Source organism: Lates calcarifer, linkage group LG8, assembly GCF_001640805.2.
Source record: "Lates calcarifer isolate ASB-BC8 linkage group LG8, TLL_Latcal_v3, whole genome shotgun sequence".
NCBI lineage: Eukaryota > Metazoa > Chordata > Actinopteri > Centropomidae > Lates > Lates calcarifer.
The window spans coordinates 24306601-24328376 of record NC_066840.1 but is presented as its reverse complement, the minus strand read 5'-3'; the positions used below and the strand labels follow the sequence as shown (position 1 = coordinate 24328376).

The window sequence follows — 21776 nt, the reverse complement described above, 5'->3', positions numbered from 1 at the left end:
ACTAAAATCAGCAGCCGACATTGTCACAGTGATGTTTTCTTTTTTTATTCAAACTCTTAGATAAAGGCTTTTCTTATATTAAAGCTCATTCTGAGACAATAACACAGCGTTAAATCAAAAACTGGACGACCTCTGACCTACTTACGTTAATGATAATCAGCATAAAGAACAAACATATTTGTGTTTTAAAATTCAAGTTTGTTAAATTAAATCAATTTAATTTAGCAAACACAGGGTTCTTTGGTTCCTGAAGTAGTTTTGTTTCCAACTCTTACGACTTTTTTCAAGTATAAAACTTTAATTTGTATTGATTTTTTTGTATTTTGAAATAAAAACAGTAAACAACAGAATAAAGAGTAAAGGACACCTCATTTAATTAATCCTTGATTTCATATACATGAAATATTACAACTAACTTTTTTGTTTTTGCTTTTTATGTGTTGTTTCCTGCATCATTCATTGACTTTTATTATGTCCAGACACTTTGCAGTTAACAAAAATGATGCTTGAAGTGTCCAAAGGTTGTTTCAGATTCTTACCACTACATAATAAATATGTATATTTCTTCATATATGATTAATGTATAGAAAATGCAGAGGGCCCAACATGGAGCCCTGGGGAACTCCACAAACGTCCGGCTGTAATTTGTTTCCCACCTTTAACCTGAATCAGTTTGATGCTCCAAACAACAGATTTACCTAAAATCACAACAGCAGTTTGTCTCTTTATTGTCTGTTTATTGTTTTGGTTTCCCAGAATTAATTTCTGTCATAGCAGCAGCAGCAGCAGCAGTTTGTGTTTTGCTGCCAAACCTACCCACGATAATGGATTAGACTTCATGTAAAAACAAGTCGGTGCATGTGAAAATGGAAAAGAGAGTCAGTGCTGTTATAATGAGGCTTCACAGTCACCAGATATGGACAAAAAAAAATTAATGAGGTCTCCACAGAAGCTTCATTTATCATTAACTCCTCTGTAAAACAAACTCAGATTGATGAATTTACATCAGAAAGATCTAAACTCGACCCCAATCAGAAAACAGATTTTATTGTAATAACAAACAAAATCACATTGACTGTAGCGTCTCAAATATACATATAAGACTGTGTAGATTCTCCAGCAGCTGTTTTTTGGACACAAAACAGACCAGTCGAACACGGGTGTCGTAAAAAATGGAAAATAAAAACGCTCCTCCTCCTCCTCCTCCTCCTCCTCCTCCAGGAGTCTGGTCTCTCCTGGGTTTTTGCCTCCGTCTCTATAGTTTTTCTGGCTTTTATGTTAAAGGTCGCGGGGAGAGAGAGGAGGATAAACCGCCCTGTTTTCAGTCTCTATTATCACCTGAGTAGTTTTCCACTCACTTAAAATTTTGCAGATAAAAACTCCTGTTGTGATGTTGGATTATAAAATCTGCTCTGACGTGGTTTCAGCGTCTCTCAGGATTATTTGTCTTGAAACAGGAAGTGTCTCTCAGCCTCTGAACAACAAAATAAACTGACCTCGTTCTCTCTCTGTGTTTCAGTGGAGTGGGTTTAGCCCGAGCTCACTTCGAGAAGCAGCCTCCGTCCAACCTGAGGAAGTCCAACTTCTTCCACTTCGTGCTGGCGCTGTACGACCGACAGGGTCAGCCGGTCGAGATCGAGAGGACTTCCTACGTAGACTTCGTGGAGAAAGACAAGGTGACGTCTGATTTTTAAATTTCTTCAAGCTTGTTGTTTTCTGATCAGTGTGAGATCCTTACGATGAAAGACGACAGTAAACAGAACGGTGTGCCTCGGTAGTCCCTGAAAGGAAGGAAGGAAGGAAGGAAGGAAAGGGAGCATAAGAGAGTAAAGAAAAGAAAGCAAGTAAAAAACTAGAGGAGAAGAAAGAGAGGAAGGAATGAAGGAAACGCAAAGTGGAGAAAAGCTCAGGAACATGAAGAAAAGGAAAAGGAAGAGTAAGGAAGGAAGGAAGATCAGGAAATGAGGTGAAGGAAAGGAAGGAAGCAACAGGAGGAGTAATAGTAGTAGTAGTAGTAATAGTAGTAGTAGAAGGAGTTGTAGTAGTAGTAGCAGGAGGAGTAATAGTATCAGTTGTAGTAGCCCTAGGAGTAGCAGGAATAGTCGTAATAGTATGATAGTAACATTTGACTTGAGTAGTAGTTGTAGTAACAGTAGTAATAGTAGTGGTAGTAGTAGTGGTGGTAGTAGTAATAGTAGTAGTAGTAGTTGGGGCTTTGAAGCTTTAATGAGAATAACCACATGAGTACTGTAACCCTCTGGACTTCAGATGATTTCAGTTGAACTCTTTCTGCTTCCTGTCAGCATCACTGTCACTTGTTCGCAGCCTGTCACATGGTCTCACTGTCGGTGCTGGTCACATGACTCTGTCACATGGTCTCACTGTCAGTGCTGGTCACATGACTCTGTCACGTGATGCAGAAAAACCATCACTACGACTTAATGTTGTTGTCATAATCAATATATGATATGGGTTATTAGGGATGTTTTCTGGTAATGCACACATGACAGTTTTGCACCTGTTACCATGGCAACATGATACCACTGCTTAAACTTTTTACCTCTTTACTTCTCTGCTCGCTCACTAACGAGTTTTCACACGCTCTCAATCCCAGCTTTTATCAGATGTTACAGGAAGTACTTCCTGGTTAGGAATCCGCATGTGTGGATTAATCCGCCGCTGAAAATAGTCCCCCCCCCCTCCAACAACCGCACTGTTTCCTCCTGTTTTTTGGGGAAATTACTGAGCTTTGCTTTAAAGATAAGAAAGTAGGAACCAATGTGCTCGGGGCTGAGAGGTACAGACAGAGGGGGGAAGGTGTTCAGAGACGGACCAACATGTGATTTGGTTATTAGAGTAAAAAAACTTCTAATAATATTAATGATAACGATAAAAATATCCAGACAGGTTTGAGGGGGGTGTTTGTTCTGTGATCAGCTGCCAGCTGGCACCGACTCCCCCCTCCCACCCACTCACTCACCTCACCTCTGCTTTGACCTCTAGTCTCTCGCCCTGATACCCACCCCTCCTCCCCCTCCTCCCCCACAACCCACACACACACTGGGACTGAGCCAACACTCCAAGGCTCAGTTGGCACCGAGCGAGCGACTGACAGAGGCTGAAAGGAGAGAGAGAGAGAGAGAGAGGGAGGGGGAGGAATTAAATAAAAAGGGGGAGTAAAGGTTGAAAGGGAAAAAGAGAGAGAGAACAAGAAGATGAGAGGAAGGGTCAAGAGAGAAAAGAAACACAGAGGGGAGGAGGTGGTGATGGAGGGATGCTCAGGAAAGAGAATAAAGGAAAGATTCAGATATTTTATTCACTGTGAAGAGATGGAGGGCATGTATGGAAGCCCAGTGCAGCCAAGAAACAAAAAGAAAATTCAATGATAAGATTTTAAATAAGGAGTTAGTTGTCAGTTTTCAGTTAAAAGATCAAAATCATCCCTCAGACTGTTTGTGTCAAACTTTAAAATGTTTTTTCATGTCAGAAGTAATAATTAGTTACTAGTACGTATTATTATTACTAAACTTTAGACTTTTTGTCTCAAAATTCTTATTTAGTATTTCATAATTTTCTGTTATTGTTTTGTTAATTTTTATTATTTCTGCCTTTTATAAGATCAGTGAAAACACATATAACAAAATGTAAGAAGACAGAAATGGGGTAATGCTACTCATCTCAGTTACAGTTACTCATAGTTACTTTTATGAGCATTCTTTTTTATATTATTTTTATTAAAAGAATTTTTAATTTTAAAAAAGCTAGAACTCTGACTTTTGAAATATTCTTTTATTTTTATTGTTATTTTATGAGCAATTATTTAATTAGATTTTTTTAATTTAAATTTTTTAATTATTTGTTATATATTAAATATTAAATTAATATCCTAACTTTTATGTGCTTTTTTTAAATAACATGTTTTATTTTGTTATGTAACTTTATTATTTGATTTAAGAGATTGTTCTTTTGTAGAATTCACCTTATTATTTGATTATTTTAATTATTTTTAATCATAATTTTGACTTGTCATGAGATTTTTTAACATATATATATTTTTAGTAAAACTCTTTCATCCTCTATATTTTCCACACTCCTCCTTGACTCTTAATGAACTCCCGACAGCTGTAACTGGATAAGAAGGAGTCTTTTTTTTTGGTGCTATAATGTACATGTGAGACTTCACAGGAACCAGTCAGACTGAGAGACGACTGTAGCTGCTCACTGTGTGTTTGTGCTGCTGCTGCTGTGTAACTGTAAATGTTGTATCACACTTTCATCTTTGAGTAAAGTGTGATTTGTGTGTTTTTGTTCTTCAGGAGTACAACTGGAGAGAAGACTAACAATGGGATCCACTACAGGCTACAGCTCCTCTACAGCAACGGTGAGAAAACCACAACACTGAAATGTCTCAGTTTGGGGAAGTTCAGGAAAATCTTAATGTCGTGTTCTGGAGGCGTCGCACACAGGAGACGATATATTTTCTAGTATATTAGTATAAATTTAAACCAGGCAGGATGTGAGACCTGGTCTCTGGTGTCAGAGTTCTCGACCTCCTCCTCGCTGTGGAAGAGATCCTAGAACCAGGAAGTAAGTTAGCATGTTAGCATGTTAGCACTTCCTGTTCCCTCGTCCCAGAGTCAGTGTGTTTCTGGTTAAATGTCTGAAATAAGGTCTGTGGTTTTAACACAAGCTCAAGACATTTTCAGGTTTGATTCTCGGACATAAAATGGGTCAGTAAATCCCCCACTCCTGATGTTTGAAGCTTTTACGTGTCTTAAAAAAGGCGGTTGCTAACGAGTGTCTAAATGAGACTACAGAGGTTGTCGGGGACGTTAACATGAAAACCCATCTACTCACCAGTCCACCTTTACAGCCTCGTTGTGTTTCTACTCACGCTCTTTCAAACTCTCACTAACTTTCTAAGAAGAAAGGCTTTTGTAGAAGAGCTCAGAGCTAAATGAAATGACCAGTTGGAAGCTTAGTGGTGGAGACGTTGACGTCATGTGACCGTGGTGTAGTTGGTTTATAGCCTAATCTATTTATTGAAATTATCACAACCGACTAGTATTTTATTTTTGTTGTTTTAGTCGTTTTTTTTGTTTTACGATTTCATAGTTTGAAAACGAAAATTGATTGGCGTTATGTACTCGGACCCAAAATGCCACGAGTGTTGTAAGCTGATTTCTTGTAAACCCAATGTCTATGCTAAACCACCTGAATGTTGTACATGAGATAAAACCGAAATCAAAAGTGGTTTATACTCTTCTCATAGTTATATGTTGTGTTTAAGGGGCCTCGTTTAGTCCGTTTCAAATAAATGCTCAGCGTCAGATGTGTTATCGAAGGAAGAAGAAGTCCTTCATCTTGAAGGCTGTCCTTCTCTGAGGATTCCCGAGCGATGAGATGAAACAGACTGAAAACTAATCGCTTTACATCTCATCTCTCTCCTCTCACGTCTTTTCTTTTCAGCCTAAGAGGCAACAAAAAGATGCAAATGAGAGAAATGTGGAAGCAGCATCAGGACACCACACTTCCTAGATTCATAATTTAACCAAACCTAAACTTTTTTTTTTAAATGAAGGCTCTGCAGGTCAGGTGAAGTATTGATTTTGACGAAGTTGCGGTAATGATTGTTCGTTTTCCCGCCGGTGAAGCCGTGCAGTCGCGTTGGTTTTTTCACAGCTGAACTTTTCCTGGGTGATTTAGAGTTTAGAATTTGTAGAGAAAGAATTTATATTAAAGGTCATCTCACTTTAACTGAACTGTTGAAGACTGTGAGGCTGGAAAAACTTTTTCATTATCAGCACACACACAGAGAGAGAGAGAGAGAGAGAGAGAGAGAGAGACATCTGGAATATCTGACAACTAACCAAACCTGAACTCTGGTTTGTCCATTGGGGGGAAAGTGGAGGGATCTTTGCCTGATTCAAAACACACAGCTCGGCTTTGTGCTGGCACGAGTCCAGACCTGCAGGAGGAGGACGGCTGTAATGCTCTCAGACCCCCGCAGAAACGCCAGATAAAGTGGGACATAAAAGAGCGTTTTCTTCCAAAGGGGGATAAATCACTCCCTAATATGGGTCGGCGGCGTTGGCGGCGTCGGATTAGCATCGTACGGAGGTAATTGACCTCATCTGCAACCGGGACGGATAGCCGCCATTTAGTCTGCAGACTGCTCAGCACTCAGCCGCAGAGCGAGGAGTGAATCATGTCAATTAGAAAGCAGAGGAAGCTGCGAGGAAACGGCCCGAAAAACAAGAAGGAGGGAGAGAGAGAGTGGGAAAAAAAAAAAATAAAGCAGCTCAAACGCACACAACATCGAATACAATTAGAGCTACTCCGCCGCTAACAGGTGTTCCCTGCAATTTGCTTCCTCCACCCCATGTCGTGTTTGTGTCACATTTACGCTCGGATGCATAGCTAATAAAAGACAAGCAATCCTGATTGATATTTAATTTGTCGGAGAATGAGGATTCCTTGTTATCCTTGAGGAAAAAGGCAGCGGGGGTGTTGGTGGGTGGTGGTGGAGGCGGCGGAGGCGGAGGCGGGGGCCTGGCCTATAAATAATAAACAGCTCTGGAGCCCGCGCTAATGTTTGTTTTTGCTAAGGGGGGTTAGCGTAGCCGGGACGTCATGACAAGAGCTACAGAAAACATAAATACACTACCGGGACATAAATAATAACAGAATTAATTCACGGCACATTATTAGGAATCCGTTCTTTGTTTTGGAGGAGGGGGGATTTTTCTTTCTTTCCTTCCTTTCTCTTCTTTTTTTTCTTTTGCATACTGAAATCAAATTAGCATAACAGGCTAATGCATGTATGTATGTTGGTGGTGTCGTCAGGCAGTCAACTCTGCTCAGACTCACAGATAATAATGACAGTAATTCTCGTTATGTGTGTGTGTGTGTGTTCAGCTGAGTTATATATATGTGTGTGTTTTTGTGTGTTTTTCAGGCATCAGGACAGAACAGGATCTTTACGTTCGGCTGATAGACTCCATGACCAAACAGGTGAGAGGATACAGATGCAAACCAGAAACACTTGGTGTACACGTTACCTGTGGTTTAAGGGGATTTATAAGAAGACGACGATAAAACAGTTGCTCCCAAAGCAGCAAAGCGTCCTCTTCACGGTCAAAATGGCGTCCACTGAGCTCCTCCTCCATTTTGGGGAAGACGTAGTAACAGAACTAACAGAACTAGGAGGAGGAGGTTGTGGTGGATGGAGGACTGTCATCTCCAGAGTCCATATCTGTGGTTCAGGTTCAGGGAAAGATGGTGTTTCAGGTTAAATGTAAATAAACAGGTTGTGTCTGAAGTTTTTCTGTATTAAACCAGACCAGGATCTTTTCCCGGAGCTGAGAGAGTCTAAACGTTCAGTATCAACTATGGATGTAACGATATCAAAACCAAATGAACAAGGCGTTTATTTTAATTTTAAAAACAGTCAGTTGGATAAATAAAGTTTGTTTTACACCTGTTTTCTAAACCAACATGTCTCCAATTATAAATGAGATAATAATAAATCACACGTCCTGATTCCAGCCTCCCTAAAACTCTCTCCTCACTCTATCAAACTTTAACGAACACCTCAAAAAAAAAACTCCCTTTTACCTGAAGAATCTCCCTTCAAACATTCGTCCTAACCCTCCTCCTCCTCCTCCTCCTCAGTCTTACTCCCCTGAACTCCAGCAGCAGCCCCTGATTTGTTTTCCTTTCCAGCTGTGCAGCTTGGGGTCTTTTCAGCTGACTCCTCGGATCCCTCCCGTTCCTCCCACTTTTTCCGGTTTTCACTCACTCAGAAACCTCCCGTCCCGTGTGGGATTTGAACCTGTGAAACGGTTCCTCCGCCAAGAAAAACTCCCTGATATTTCCAGATTCCAGTCGATTTTTACTTCCAGCCTCCCCCCTCCTCCCTCCTCCCTCCTCCCCTCCGCCCGGTTCACTCGGCTCACGGCTCCCCCACGTTCCTCACACCTAGAGGTTTGTTTTAGAAATATTAATCTGGCAACAATCGTCCGAAATGTTTTTTATTTTTCCTTCATTCTGGATGTGAAGCCTTTAAACAGTTTTCATAAGGTTTATAACACAATTTAATCATCACCAGTGACAAAAAGAGGAAAAATAAAGGAGTGTTTTATTATACTTTTACTGAAAGTACATAAAGTGCAGAATCGGTTTGTCGTCCTCAACTTTCAGTAAAGTATATCTGACAGGAAGAAAGCTCTGTTTAACCCATTAATGACTAACGACTGGATTTAGTCTGTGAAGGAAAAGACCCACAGATTTTTTCCTGCCGGAGATGGAAACACAAAACTTGCTGCAGAAACTGTAAAGACATGTGGCTACACATTTTAAAATCTAAATGTTTGATTTCACATATTTATCATGCTTCAATTAGGAGACTAATTAGATTTTCTTTTAATTAAAAATCACAGAAATAACTTTAGCGTTCATTCGACATGTTAAATATCAGATTTATATCAGATTATCAATACTGGAACAACAGGATTTCTGATAGGACATATTGATCATGTTTAATATTTATCTGCTCTGACTGTCTTCAGAGCAGATCAGGGAGGGTAAGAGCAGTCTGAACACACCTCACACCACAGGAGAATCTGACAAGATCACCTTTACAACCATCAGATAATCAGGCCTTTGCTGACTTTGATCAGGAGGAGGGATTTAGACGATTGTCTAGTAGTGAGTACTTCACTTAACCTGTTGTTCAAGAGGTGTTTTTAAGGAAAATCAAAATCAACAATGTAAAAAATTCTGCGTGTTAGTGCCGAGCTCAGCGAGTGCTTTCAGTTTTTCTGAAAATATAAACATGGATGGTGCTGAACTCGAAGCTCTGTCGTCGTCGTGAAGTTTAAAACAAGTTTAAGGGACAAAATGAAACAGACCAGATCTGAATCAAAACACAGATCAGGTCCATTGATCTCCTGAGCGATTGAATCTGTTAATTGGACAAACTGAACGGTCGACCGATCAGGATGATCAATACATCTGATGGGATGTTTGTGAACTGTGTGTTTGTGTATGAAAAGGTCACAGACACACATCAATACAAGTCACACAATAAATAATCTTCACAGTCGTCCGGGGATCAGCAGATCCTTAAAAATAAAATGATTAAATCACATCGAAACGTGAAATCAAGACCAAGGACGTCTTCAATTTTTTTTTTTTCCAGTAATGTGAAGATTTTCTTTCATGTTCTTACACGTTTGCTTGTTATTTTTTTGTTTTTATTTTTATTGTTTATTATGAAATATGTAAATAATGTCGACTTATATAAAACACATCACCCAGCTTTGACTGTAAAACTCATTCAGCCTCTTTGAGCGTTAAAGGAAATCTTCCAAACACCTGTTTAACCTTCCCAGCTCCTACTTATTCACCCCCCACCACCCTCACCTCCTTTAGTCATATCCCCCCCCCCCCGCCGGTTCAGCCCTGTTGGCATGTCACCGATCGATGTACCAAGCGGCTCCCCGACAAAGCGTCAGCCGTGGAAACCGATCAATAGGCCCTAATGTGGCGCAGCGACGGCACACTGGAGACAATAATCCTGACACCTCCTCCTCCGTGACACCCCACCCCCCCCACCCCCCCTACAACAACGACGCTCCTCTCAACCTTCAACTCCTCTACATGACACCCCCGTTGGTCGACAGTCAGACCTGACAGACAGGTCGGCTGGAGGCCTCCGCGGATCGATACGACCCCTGTCGAGGGTCTGTTAGTGCCCCCCCAGTGTCCATGGGATTGTCAGGACAAGGAGGAGCTGAATTAATGCAGATTGGTCTGTGAGGCGACGGGGGGGGGGGCAGATTAACTTTTATGCAGTAAGTTACATCACACAGAGAGGCTGAAACTACACCTGGGAAATCCACAAAGACGGAGAAAAATACAGTTTGTGTATCGACAGATTTTTCATACAGACAAAAACCCAAACACCTTAAATCTTAAATTTAAAGACCAGGTGATAACAGGAAGTGAAAGTAGTCATCAAAGACACAAACACACATCATCTACATCAAAAATAAGATCCTACTGACTTCCTGTTTGTCAGAGGATTGATTTTGAATTCATAGGGACTCTCACGATACGATAATACCACGGTAACAAGTCCACGATACGATATTTGTGGCGATATTTTAAAAAATAATAACACCAGCGTCAGCCATCTTTGCTGTAGATTTGAAGAGGGAGTGAGTGGAGAGCAAAGGATGATGGTCTCTGTAGTTCTCATTTCCCTTCGCTCTACTCCACCGCGGCTGGAACTAAACTACAGTTTTACCCAGAAACCCTGTTGTTTGTCACCGTCCAGGTCCACGACTGTTTGAAGACACTTTTGTTATCGCGATATCGTGAAACTGACGACGCCGTTACCTCTGCAGTGACGTCAGAATACAACACAAAGAAGCATAAATAAAATATATAAAGGGATAAAGACAAAATAAAATGAGTAAATTAAGTAAAGTCATGTCTGTGAACCATACTTTAAATTCACTCAGGCCTCTTTTAATCTTATTTATCTGCAGTTTTAATGTATATCTTGCCTTGCTTTTGCTCCTTTAAACCCTGTCTGAAAGGTTAAGACTTGATTTTAAAGCTTATGTTTCGAATATAAACGTCCACGTTTCCTGAAATATCTTTTAAAAAATCTCCTCACTTTAAAATGTCTTTACTTTCCAAGACAAAACAAAAACTGTCCTTAGTTTCATCTCTTTTCCTAAATATCCACTCTCCTGAAATATGTTGTAACGTTCCCAAAAAACTGTGGCTCATTTTCCACATATTTCCAAAGTCCTCACAAGTCACGGTGCAAAAGCTCGAGCCGGTCCTCACAGAGATAGACAAAAAACGCACACACAGCCTCGCAGCAGAATGTGGACATTAACCCACAAATAAGCATGAAAGTGGACGCACAATCACACACACGGGATTGTTGTATCAGGAATGATGATGTATAAATATCGACCACGGAATATACACACAGGAGAGTGTGTGTGTGTGTGTGTGTGTGTGTGTGTGTGTGTGTGTGTGTGTGTCTCCCTGATGCAATCCACATCCCTCCCGGTCAAACTGGAGCATTTTAATCCAGAGGAACAGAGCCAGGATCAGGATCAATAATGCAGAAGTGGTCGTTATCCTAAAAGTATTGTCCCCCAGGGGTGTGTGTGTGTGTCTGTGTGTGAGTGTGTGAGTGTGTATTTGTGTGAGAGGGAGAGAAAGTGTGTGTGTGTGCAGGGCGGAGGTCTGTTTTGACTATAAAGGTGGATGAGGTAGTGGTAGGTCATCGCAGGAAAAGAGGGAGGGAGGACACACACACACACACACACACACACACACACACACGTTCTTACTGGAGTTCATTTACAACCACCAGGGTATTACTAAAACCACACACACACACACACACACACAGACAGACACACACCTCCCTCCTCTCAGCGGTCATCCGTCATCCGGACGCTGACATGACAGCTCGGTGGGGGTGAGGAGGAGGGAGGGATGGGGGGAGAAGAGGGAGAAGTGGGGGGGCTTCATCCTGGGGCGCCGCCCGCCATCTGGCAGGGAATTCTGGGAAGGCCGGAGGAGGCAGAGACCACCAAAAGGGGAGGTGGTGGTGGGGTGTCGGTGTTTGGAGCAGCCATGTTTTTTTTTTTTTGTAAACTGAGCAGGAAGTGGTTGGAGGCCATGTTTGACCTGGGGGGGTGGGGGGGTGGACAAAATAACAGCAACACCTGTACACGTCAACTCATCAGCTGCGACTTTAGTTCATCAATCAACCTGATCTGAACTGGTTCCCAGTTACATGTGTTGTTAACTGTAGTTAACTGGTTAACTGGATGTGTGAACTGGTTTACATGTGCAGTAAACTGGATTATATGTGGAACAAACTGGTCAAGGTTTGCAGTGAACTGGTTTGTCTGAAGAATGATTTAGTTTATTCTGTATTTAACTTTAAATGTGCAGTAAAATCATTTACATGTGTAGTAAACCTGATACCGGAAACATATCAGTCTTATGTCAAAGGTCATTTGTGTTCATGAGAGTAAATCTGTGTCAACTTTCAGAACCTAAAACCTGCGAGAACATTTCGACTATTTAATGCAAACAAATGCAAACAACGGACATTTGAACCCTGAAGTTTGAGAATCAGCTGAGTGACATTTGTCTGTTTCTGTCCCATCAGCCGATCCTGTACGAAGGTCAGGACAAGAACCCAGAGATGTGTCGCGTCCTCCTCACCCACGAGATCATGTGCAGGTAAAACACTGATAAAGATGGCGACTATTATTATCCTTCCTTTTTTCTTTTCCTCTGGATTCTATATATGAGAGGTGTTTCTTCTTTAAATTAAATTTTTTTTGACGAGAGAGGATTCGGCACAGAGGAGCACGAGGAACCGTGACAACACTTGTATGTCTTTCTGTGCGTGTGTGTGTGTGTGTGTGTGTATAAGAGAGAAAAAAGAGCAGCTGTTGGTTTGTCGTTCATCACACCAATCAACACGTTTGCTGCCCTGCTCTCTCCTGTCATCTGTGAGTTAATGGTTTTACTGGTTCAGGCTGAGGAGTGAGGAAGACGGAGAGGAAGGAGAGTGATGGAGGGAGGATAAAAATAGGACACACACACACACACACACATATATATATATATATATATATATATATATATATACGTGTGTCTATACAACACACACACAAAGACACAGAGTCTCAGAGTGTTGTTGTATCTTTGAGTAGAAGATATTTTTTCCTGACGAGACAACGTGTTTTAGATTTTATGTCTTTCTTTCTGATATTTAAGCCTCGTTAGTTCAGGTTCAGATTTAAAACCGGGTCCGAATTTACAATAAACTGTTTAACATGTGGAGATAAAAACAGATTAAATGTGCAGGAAAGTGCCTCATCTGTCTCTGGTACTGTTTCGTAAACTGGTTGATCTGCAAACTGGTTTATGTTTAAAACAATTGTATTTGAAGTAGTTTACAAAAGAACTGTACATTGTGGTGCAGTGATGATGTGTTTCTGTAGTCCAGCCCTGGAGTTAGCATCAGCCTGTTTCTCTCCACAAAAAACCAAACAGATTTTTTTCATTAGTCCTTAATTTCTGATAGTGACACGGTTTGTTCAGCAAGAAAATCTTTGAAGCCTAAATCCAACCTCCAGAAGTAAGAAGCTAATGTTAGGCTATAAACCAACTACACCACGGTCACATGACGTCAACGTCTCCACCACTAAGCTTCCAACTGGTCATTTCATTTAGCTCTGAGCTCTTCTACAAAAGCCTTTCTTCTTAGAAAGTTAGTGAGAGTTTGAAAGAGCGTGAGTAGAAACACAACGAGGCTGTAAAGGTGGACTGGTGAGTAGATGGGTTTTCATGTTAACGTCCCCGACAACCTCTGTAGTCTCATTTAGACACTCGTTAGCAACCGCCTTTTTTAAGACACGGAAAAGCTTCAAACATCAGGAGTGGGGGATTTACTGACCCATTTTATGTTGGAGAATAAAACCTGAAAATGTCTTGAGCTTGTGTTAAAACCACAGACCTTATTTCAGACATTTAACCAGAAACACACTGACAACAGGAAGTGCTAACATGCTAACATGCTAACTCCGTCCTGTCGTCTGACCTCCCTCTTCTTCTCCCTCCTCCTCACCTAAACTTGAGTTATCTCCAAACTTCCCTCTGACTTTTATCGGGGCGTCGGGCTCATTTCCCCCCTGCGAGATTCCCTCTTTCGATATGAGCTTCATTTCCATAATGACGGCTGACTGTCTGCGTCTCTGAGCTTCAGTCATTATGTGATTGAGTGCGATTATTAACCAGCTTTCCCCCCTGATGGATGCTGTGTTTCCATTCGCTAATGAGTGAGGGATCAGAGACCGACTCACTGTTTCCATCCCTCTCTCTCTCTCTCTCTCTCTCTCTGTGTGTCTCTCTATCATCGGGCTCCCAGGTGAGGTCGTTTTTTTTATGGGCGTCCCTGTTGGTTTGTCTACCTGGATCACACTCACCTTTGGGTGTAGCACCTGTTTCAACGTGTACAGGTGGAGGAACACCACGTTCTCCTCCCCTGGGTGTCGTAGAGGTTTAAAGAGTCCAGCTTTTATTTCTAGAATCAGAATAGTAAAAAGAAAAATGAGGTTTTTGGTCTGGATTTTTTGCAGCGTGTGTGTGTGTTTCAGCTGTGACCTCTCCGTCGTATCATCGCGGCACATTAACCATTCTTAAACGGGACTCTGCTGCTTTCCAAAAATCACCAGTTGCCAGCCAGCGAGCAGCCAGGTTGGCACGCCGGCGTTGCCAGTGGGCTCCCGGAGGCCGGCCAGCTCCAGGGGCCCCGCTCCTCTCGCCTCCCCTTCTCTCGCCTCGCCTCGCTGGCTGCCAGGCTCCGGGCGATGGCCTGCTGGAGGAAGGCGGCGGCGTTGCTGCCTAGTCTAGCCTGGCCTGGCCTGGCCTGGCTTGGTCTGGCTTGGCTTGGCTTGGCTGCTGGGGGAGGCTGGAGCGAATCATCCAGGCCTTCGGGTAATTACAACACTTACCCTTTGAAAGCGAGCCCTGTCGCTGCCAGCCCCCGGTCCAGATCGGTGTTATCTGGACGCTGTGATCCTCGGGGAGCCTTTGAAGGGCTCTCTCAGTTTTTTTTGTGTGTGTGTGTGTGTCTGTGTGTGTGATAGTCGAGCGCCGACGTGCCCGGACAAACCTTCTCTTTGTGCTTTAAGTAGATTCCACTTGTGGTGGCGTCTGAAGTGGCTGCTGAGCGGCGAGGAGGAGCAGCCAGCGGTAATGATGCTTGTGTGGCCCCGGCCGAGGCTCGCCGGCCAAACTGGCTCCTGTGGCTGAATTATTTTTGGGTCCTGAGTGTGTGTGATTGTGCGTTAGTGTGTGTTGTGGCTGCACGGCGACCTGAGGAGCCTCTCTCTCTCTCTCTGTGCAGCGGCGACGAGGGACGAACTCTCGCTGCCAAAATGAGTGACAGAGGCAACAACAACAACACACACTCACTGTTTGTTTTGTTTTTTGCCAGTTTTGAGCCACACACACACACACACACTCAGACACACACACTCTTGCAGCTTCACACTCCCCTCTCAGGTCTGTGTGTGTTGTTCCTCTCAGTCATTAGCCGGCCGTGGTGTTAGCCTGTTTGCGGCCCGGGGGGAAACGTCATTAAGGCGATATTGTGGACGCTCAGCCAAGGTTTGTTTTCGTCTTTGGAAAGGGGCCCCGGGTCCCTGGAGGGGCCCCGGCAGTGCTCCTGGGGTCCAGTTTGTTTATAACACTTCTTTGGCAGTTTGGAGGAGGTTGTCACCACAGCAGCACCAGTGGGTTTCCAATGCTAATTGGTCTCCTGGAACTTTCACTAATGGTTCCAAGTAGCTGGGGGAATAAATTATTGTGGCGCTTTTTCTACGGCAACAGTCGCACATACACATCCATACAGAGACGGAGAGGCAGCGGGGACACAAACACGGCGCTTAGTTTATGATTTTTCTGTACTTAGAGATCAAACGGCGTGATAAATGATTCATAAAGCGTCTCATTTGGCATTCGCAGCCTCGATTTTGACGCTTGTTTGTCAAATGGCAATTTGATTCAGGACAGCATGGGGCGAACGCAGGAGTGTAATTGGACGTCGCGGGTCATATGCGATATGATTAATTTTTAAGAATTACCGGAAGATATGTTAATGACCCTCGCAGCGATAAGAAAGAGGAAAAAAAGAGGTGGATTCATTGTGCGCAGCAGCTCGTCAGAAGATTATAGGCAGAAAATTAGATCTAATGTGGAGATAGTGTTGTTGTTATTAATGATGGATCACTTCACATCTACATTTCAGAAAGCTCCGGCGCTCGCTGACGTTTAATGTTATAAATTCATTTTGACGAATTTCCTCCATCTCTGTCTCGTTGGAGGCTGAAAGACGTGAACGTTCCTCTGAAGCTGAAAGTGTTTGACTCTGAATATGTGCGAGTAAACGTATAAAAGTAGAAGTTCTTTTTACAAACTAATGATAAAATAAATATTAATTAATCATTTGTTTATTATTAGAAATGTGGTGCAGTAAAGATGTAGTGGAGGAAAAGTAAAGGAGGAGAACTTCTAAAGTATGTGAGCGTGTGTTGATGTTACCTGCAGTTATTTATTGATTTATTTACTCTGAATACTTCCTTTTCACTCTTATTTAAAGGATAACTCCAGTATTTCTTTGATCCTGAGCCTTATTGTCTCATGTTTCTAGTTTTAAATCCAAAGGAACAATCGTTCACGTCAACAGTACGTCCACTAAAGTGTTTGTTTCTGCTGACAGACTCACATTGTTATTGTAAGAATAGGATTCCTACAGAGACAGAGCTTTTTATTAAAGAGTAAGACCCTTTTAGTTTAACAAGAAACATAGTTTTCTATCTCAACCAGACTCCATTGACAAAAACAGGAATTTAACCGAGCAGAACACAGGAGCTGCTCCTTCACCTTTACAGTTTCCGTTTGATTCACTCACTAAAATCTCTTGGTACTGAACAGCTGTTAAAGTCCAGAGTCCAGACCTCTCAGGTGGTCTGGGACAGGTCTGTCCCCGGAGTCCAGGCCACTCAGATGTTCAGTTTTCATGCTCCACATGTCTGAACCAGCTCGAGCTCTCTGTTCTTAAACATCAGGGCTGAGGACTCTTCTCTTTGCTGCTTCCTTTAATTAAATCAAGTTAAATTTAGGACAATTAATTCACATCTTTTACTGCAGCTGCACTGAAGTTGTTGTTATTCTGTTAAGGATGATCTTCTATTTTATTTTCCGCTTTTAAACTCGCCTCGTGTTTCTTGTTTGAAAAGCTCTGTGAGCAGCCTCGTTGCTGAGAGGCGCTCTGATTGGTTGAGAGGTTATACCTGCAGCCTGAGAGGAAGAACTCAGGATTATAAAAATACTTAAATCTTCTCTGGAAACTCCTTCGTTTTATCTGAATTCAAGTTTTAAAAATAATTAGTTTAATCTGTGAATGTATTAATACGGACTGTTACTCTTATCTTTCAAGTAGAAGTCAGAGGAGCAGTGTTTGCCTCTGAGAGTACAGAGTAACTTAAAGTTACTGAAGTGTTTTAGTTACCTGGTCTGCCTCTGAGCCGCAGGATGTGATCGTCCTGTAAACGCCTCTCCTCCGTCTGTCTGATGGATATTAATGTGTTGAATTCAGCCTGCTGCTGTTCCAACATGCCACACTGACCCGCGCCACCAAAAGCCCCGTTTGGCTCCACCCGTCCCCCTGCAGAGCTGAAACAGAAACCCAACGCTCCCTCCTCCTCCCCTCCTCCCTCCGGATGCCTCCACAGACCGTGGATCAGCTCCTGGTTCGTCATCTGGTTCGGTGTAAAGTTGGATGACACGCTCTGCCCTCTGGCTACCTGGACGGCCGTTTTGGCGAGCGTGCCGTTCGGTTGGCTGGCTGGTTGTCAGGGGCGACGGCGCCGGGGGTTGTCGTGGGGTGGGGGGGATCCACAGCGGTGCCTCCTTCGCTGGGCGTCGGCCAAATGTTAGTGACCTTGGTTTGGACCTCACCCAGCTGGACACTGACTCTATGAGTGTGTGTGTGCGTGTGTGTGTGTGTGGAGCTGAAACAAAGCTGGTTTTCAAAATAAAAGTTGGCATCATAGAGATACTGAGTTTGGAAACACTTTATTTTCTTAATTCCTCATAATTTCTCGAACATTTGCTGGAAATTTTGGTGAAAACTGAGAGAAAATGAAAGAGTCATTTCTGTTTGATTCACAGAGTTTTGACATCTGCTCAATTTAAACTCAAATAAATATTAGTTAATCATTTGTTTATTAATAGAAATTCAACATTTCGCTGCAAGACTGTAACAATTAAACACTGTCTCTCTGTCACGTACAAAATGTTGTTTTTATTTTTCAGGAAACTGTTGAATATTACTCAAAGTTTACTCTCTCGTAAAGTTTTCAGAAAGTAGATTTAAGTTTAGATTTAAGAAGTTGAAGCAGTGTTTCAGATTTCACATGTGAAGAATTGCAGAGTTTGTCCTGCGGCGGTTTCAAATATTTTTACAGATCATCATTCACTTTGTTTCCATTTTATTTGGCTTTAACTTTGAATAATTTACTTTTCCTGCAACACATTTTCACTCCTGGACGCTTTTTTTGGTCAAATCAGATCTGTCAGAATAAATCAGAGGTTTGTTAGTTGTAGTTCTGACTTGAGTTCTGTTCAAATGTCGGATTCCAACATGACGTGAATTTGGCGTCATGTGACGACTCAGTTAAAATGAACAGTGACACTGACTCTGTAAATGGAGTAACAGTTTTCTGACTCTGGATCTTTTCTCCTCTTCCAGTCGGTGTTGTGACAAGAAGAGCTGTGGGAATCGCAACGAGACGCCCTCCGACCCCGTCATCATCGACAGGTAGGAGCTCACCTGGTCTGGAACTGTCTGCCGCTGTGAACCTGTCTGCAACACAAACACAAACAAACAAAAAACAAACAGAGTGAAGCTTGGTTCCAGGAATCTCATTTCACATCAGGTGGATGTTTTCAGGTTCATGTTGTCGCAGAGTGTCAGTGTTTGAGTATAAATGATGATGATTTTCTGGACGTGAATCTTGTTGGTGAACGATGCCTGGTCACTGCCAGTGAACGCAGCACGGTTCAGACTGTAGTGCAGGACCAGGACCAGGATCAGGATCAGATTCTCTGGTGGTTTTGTGCAGCTTATCAGTCGTCAGCCACTTCCCTCCCACACACAAACCTGCCACAAATACAACACAATAATCTGAGCTCAAGGTCCCCTTACTGCATTTTTTCTGGGCGTTCATCAGCGTCTCAGTCACAGTCTTTGTGAGTTTTTTTTTTTTGAGGTAGTTTTAGGATTAGGATTTAGGTATTGTCCTCATTGGCTTAAAAGCTGAGCATGAAAATTTACTCAAGGGCCACTTACTAGTCTCTTCTGGAGCTGTCAACCACATGATCTTCACGAGTACACAGAGAAATCTCCTCTACTTTTTCCAAAGTCGACGATAAACTCTGTGATCAACTTTCTTTATTTCTGTTTTGGCGAAACAATCTCATCAGGGTCCATTTAGCAGTTGTTCCTGAGCTTTTGATCGCATCACATGATCTTCATCAGCAGATGGAGACGTCCAGTTGTTATGGAAGTGTAGACGTTGAGATGTCCACGTTCTCTGAGGTCTTTAAGTTCAGATTGAAAATTCATTTTCGGTATATTATCATCAGTGGTGCATTCAAGGACACTGTTTATTTCAGCTGCTAAAAATGTTTGTCAGAAAATTAAACCCTTGAATTAAAAAAAGCTTTCATAGTAAACAGATAAAATGTCAGTAGATTTCTATTTAAACGTGGAAAACTTTGATCCAGTCGTCGTCTTTTGTCCAAACACAGACGACATCTGATTCCTTTGTTTCTTCCTCCTTCTTCTTCTTCTTCTTCTTGTGTTTTCTGGCGTCTCACTTCTTTCTCACGTCTCACTTCCGACTCGAGGCTCGAGTGTGTGAACTGTGTAATCAACACCACACAGAAAAAAACAATGTTTACATGCTGCAGCACGAGCACATGCTCCGATCAGACGCCTGCGTCCCCTAAACTCCCATAACGTCAGGTTTTCATCGGCTGGGCTTCGTGTGACTGGTTTGTTCTGGACTGGGCTTTTTGTGGGCTTTTGTTGCCCTCTGCTTTGCCTCTCAGGCAACATACAGACGCCTGCAGACGTCACTCTTGGCTGAAAGGAATTATTGAAGCTATTTATGCTAAAAACACTGGAATCAATGCAACATTTTCCAAAAACAACATTATCCGTCATATTATCAGGCTCCTGTCAATAAATGAAAATGTGTGTTTTTTAAATAGAAGTCTGGATATCGGCTGTGATTTCTTCATTTAATTGGATTTAGATTCATATTTCTTCCTTTTAAACTACATCACAATGAATCCATTGAACTGTAAACACATTTATCTGTGTGGCAAAATAAGCAGCTTATATTCTCTGTCAGTAAATGTATGATATAAACAGGGGGTATTATGAGTTTACACCTTGAATCCTGTGTTTTTAGCCTGTATTTGTTCACATGTAGTGAAATTGTCTCCATTAAACGTAGCTGAATTAGCCGTTAGCACTTCCTGTTTGCGGTGGGCTCATGTATGTTCAGACAACTATCACCGGATCCCTGTGATACTGAAGGAAACTTAAAATCGTGAGTTTTTTAGTGGAGTTTTGAATGGAGTTCTTTCTTCTCCTGCGCAGACGTTGATTCCTTCATTTATTTTTCATCCAATGTCACAAAAAGAAAAAAACCCTCATCCCTCAAACATCAGCATCACAATCTCTTATTAACGTTCGTCCTCGCCGTCTAATCCCTCCGCCCCGCCGCGTCCTTGGGAGTCGGCGGCTGTCCGTCACAGCGCCCGGCTGTGATTGGTCGGGGTCGCAGTGGTGGGAGCCAATGACCTCAGAGGAGGTCAGAGGGGAGGACGGACGGAGGGGGCCGGGGGGGTCGGTACCCAAGTCCATGTTGGCTCGTTAGAGAGGCCTTGGACTGCGGCCAGGACACACACACACACACACACACACACACATAAGAGAAAATGTGTTCATACATGTCAGAACGGGAACATATCAGTGTGTCTGTACACATATAACACACACACACACACACACACACACACAGAGTCACAAATACAATCTTGGCGTCCTCTCACCTCCGTTGTGTGTGGTTTGATGGGTGTTTTCAGAGGTTTTGTCACCTCTCCGTGTGTCCTGTCACACATGAGATGGACTCCATACATCCAGCCTGCAGTGCGACACACTGCTGTGTGCTGTGTGTTGTGTGTTGTGTGTTCGGCCCGCTGACGTCGTTGTGTAAGAACAAAAACCTCAAACGATTCTACTTCCTGGTCGTTTCTCTGCAGCTCGACGGCTTTAATTAGGACACGACAGGACACTGATACTAGTCCACTAACCCAGGGAATACACACACACCACACACACACCACACACCACAGTTATTGTCAGCATATTAATGGACACACACACACACAGTAACACGGACACACACATATATGTGCAGACACACACACTGTCAGTCGTCTGCTGCTGATTTACTGCAGCTCTGGTTGTTTCTCTGCGTTTTAGCGCCTGTTAAGAAATGCAGGATTTATTACTGTGACCCCCTAATACACACTTACACACACACACACACACACACACACACACACACTTCACATAGAGGTGGGGGAAGGCAGGTGTGTGTGTGTGTGTGTTTAGTGACCCATCATGCAAATGATGTAGCTCAGCAGCTACAGTAAAGCAGTTTAATGTTGTAAATTCACGTCTCGCTGAAGTAAATCAAACTGACACACACACACACACACACACACACACACACACACAGTTATTCCTTTGTGATTTTTATGTTTCTCTCTCTCTCTTCTCTTTCTCCTCCTCTTTTTATTTCCCTTCACGCCTCCCTCGTCGTGATCGTTCGAGCCTTTTCTCCGCCTGTCATCCCCCGGTGACCTTTGACCTCCTGACTGGTCGGGTGGCTGTCGGCAGTCATGACATTTTAAAGGTTAAACAGAGGCAGCGTTAGTGGAGGTTTTTCTGTCCAGAGCTTTCAGCTGAATCTCACAGCCTTCCTCAGTGGACAGAGTGTGTGTAGTTGTCGTGTAGATTGTGCTTTTATTAGCAGCAGAGCAGGATTTTATCAAACTGAATGGTGGGCTAAAGT

At 42.7% G+C, this 21776-nt stretch overlaps 1 protein-coding gene across 4 annotated transcripts in view; it reads left to right on the top strand.

Annotated features, from left to right (window-relative positions):
- Positions 1 to 21776, top strand: part of LOC108873742 (transcription factor COE3) — a 165743-nt gene that overhangs the window by 15645 nt on the left and 128322 nt on the right. Inside the window, exons 2-7 of one of the 4 annotated variants that reach the window (XM_051072578.1) lie at positions 1520 to 1681; positions 2097 to 2104; positions 4331 to 4381; positions 6959 to 7014; positions 12215 to 12288; positions 18374 to 18442. In XM_051072578.1, coding sequence (XP_050928535.1) covers positions 1520 to 1681; positions 2097 to 2104; positions 4331 to 4381; positions 6959 to 7014; positions 12215 to 12288; positions 18374 to 18442 — 420 coding nt within the window. Of the gene's footprint in view, positions 1 to 1519; positions 1682 to 2096; positions 2105 to 4262; positions 4382 to 6958; positions 7015 to 12214; positions 12289 to 18373; positions 18443 to 21776 lie in introns of those variants that run through there. The other 3 variants (XM_051072579.1, XM_051072577.1, XM_051072576.1) reach the window with 3 other exon arrangements.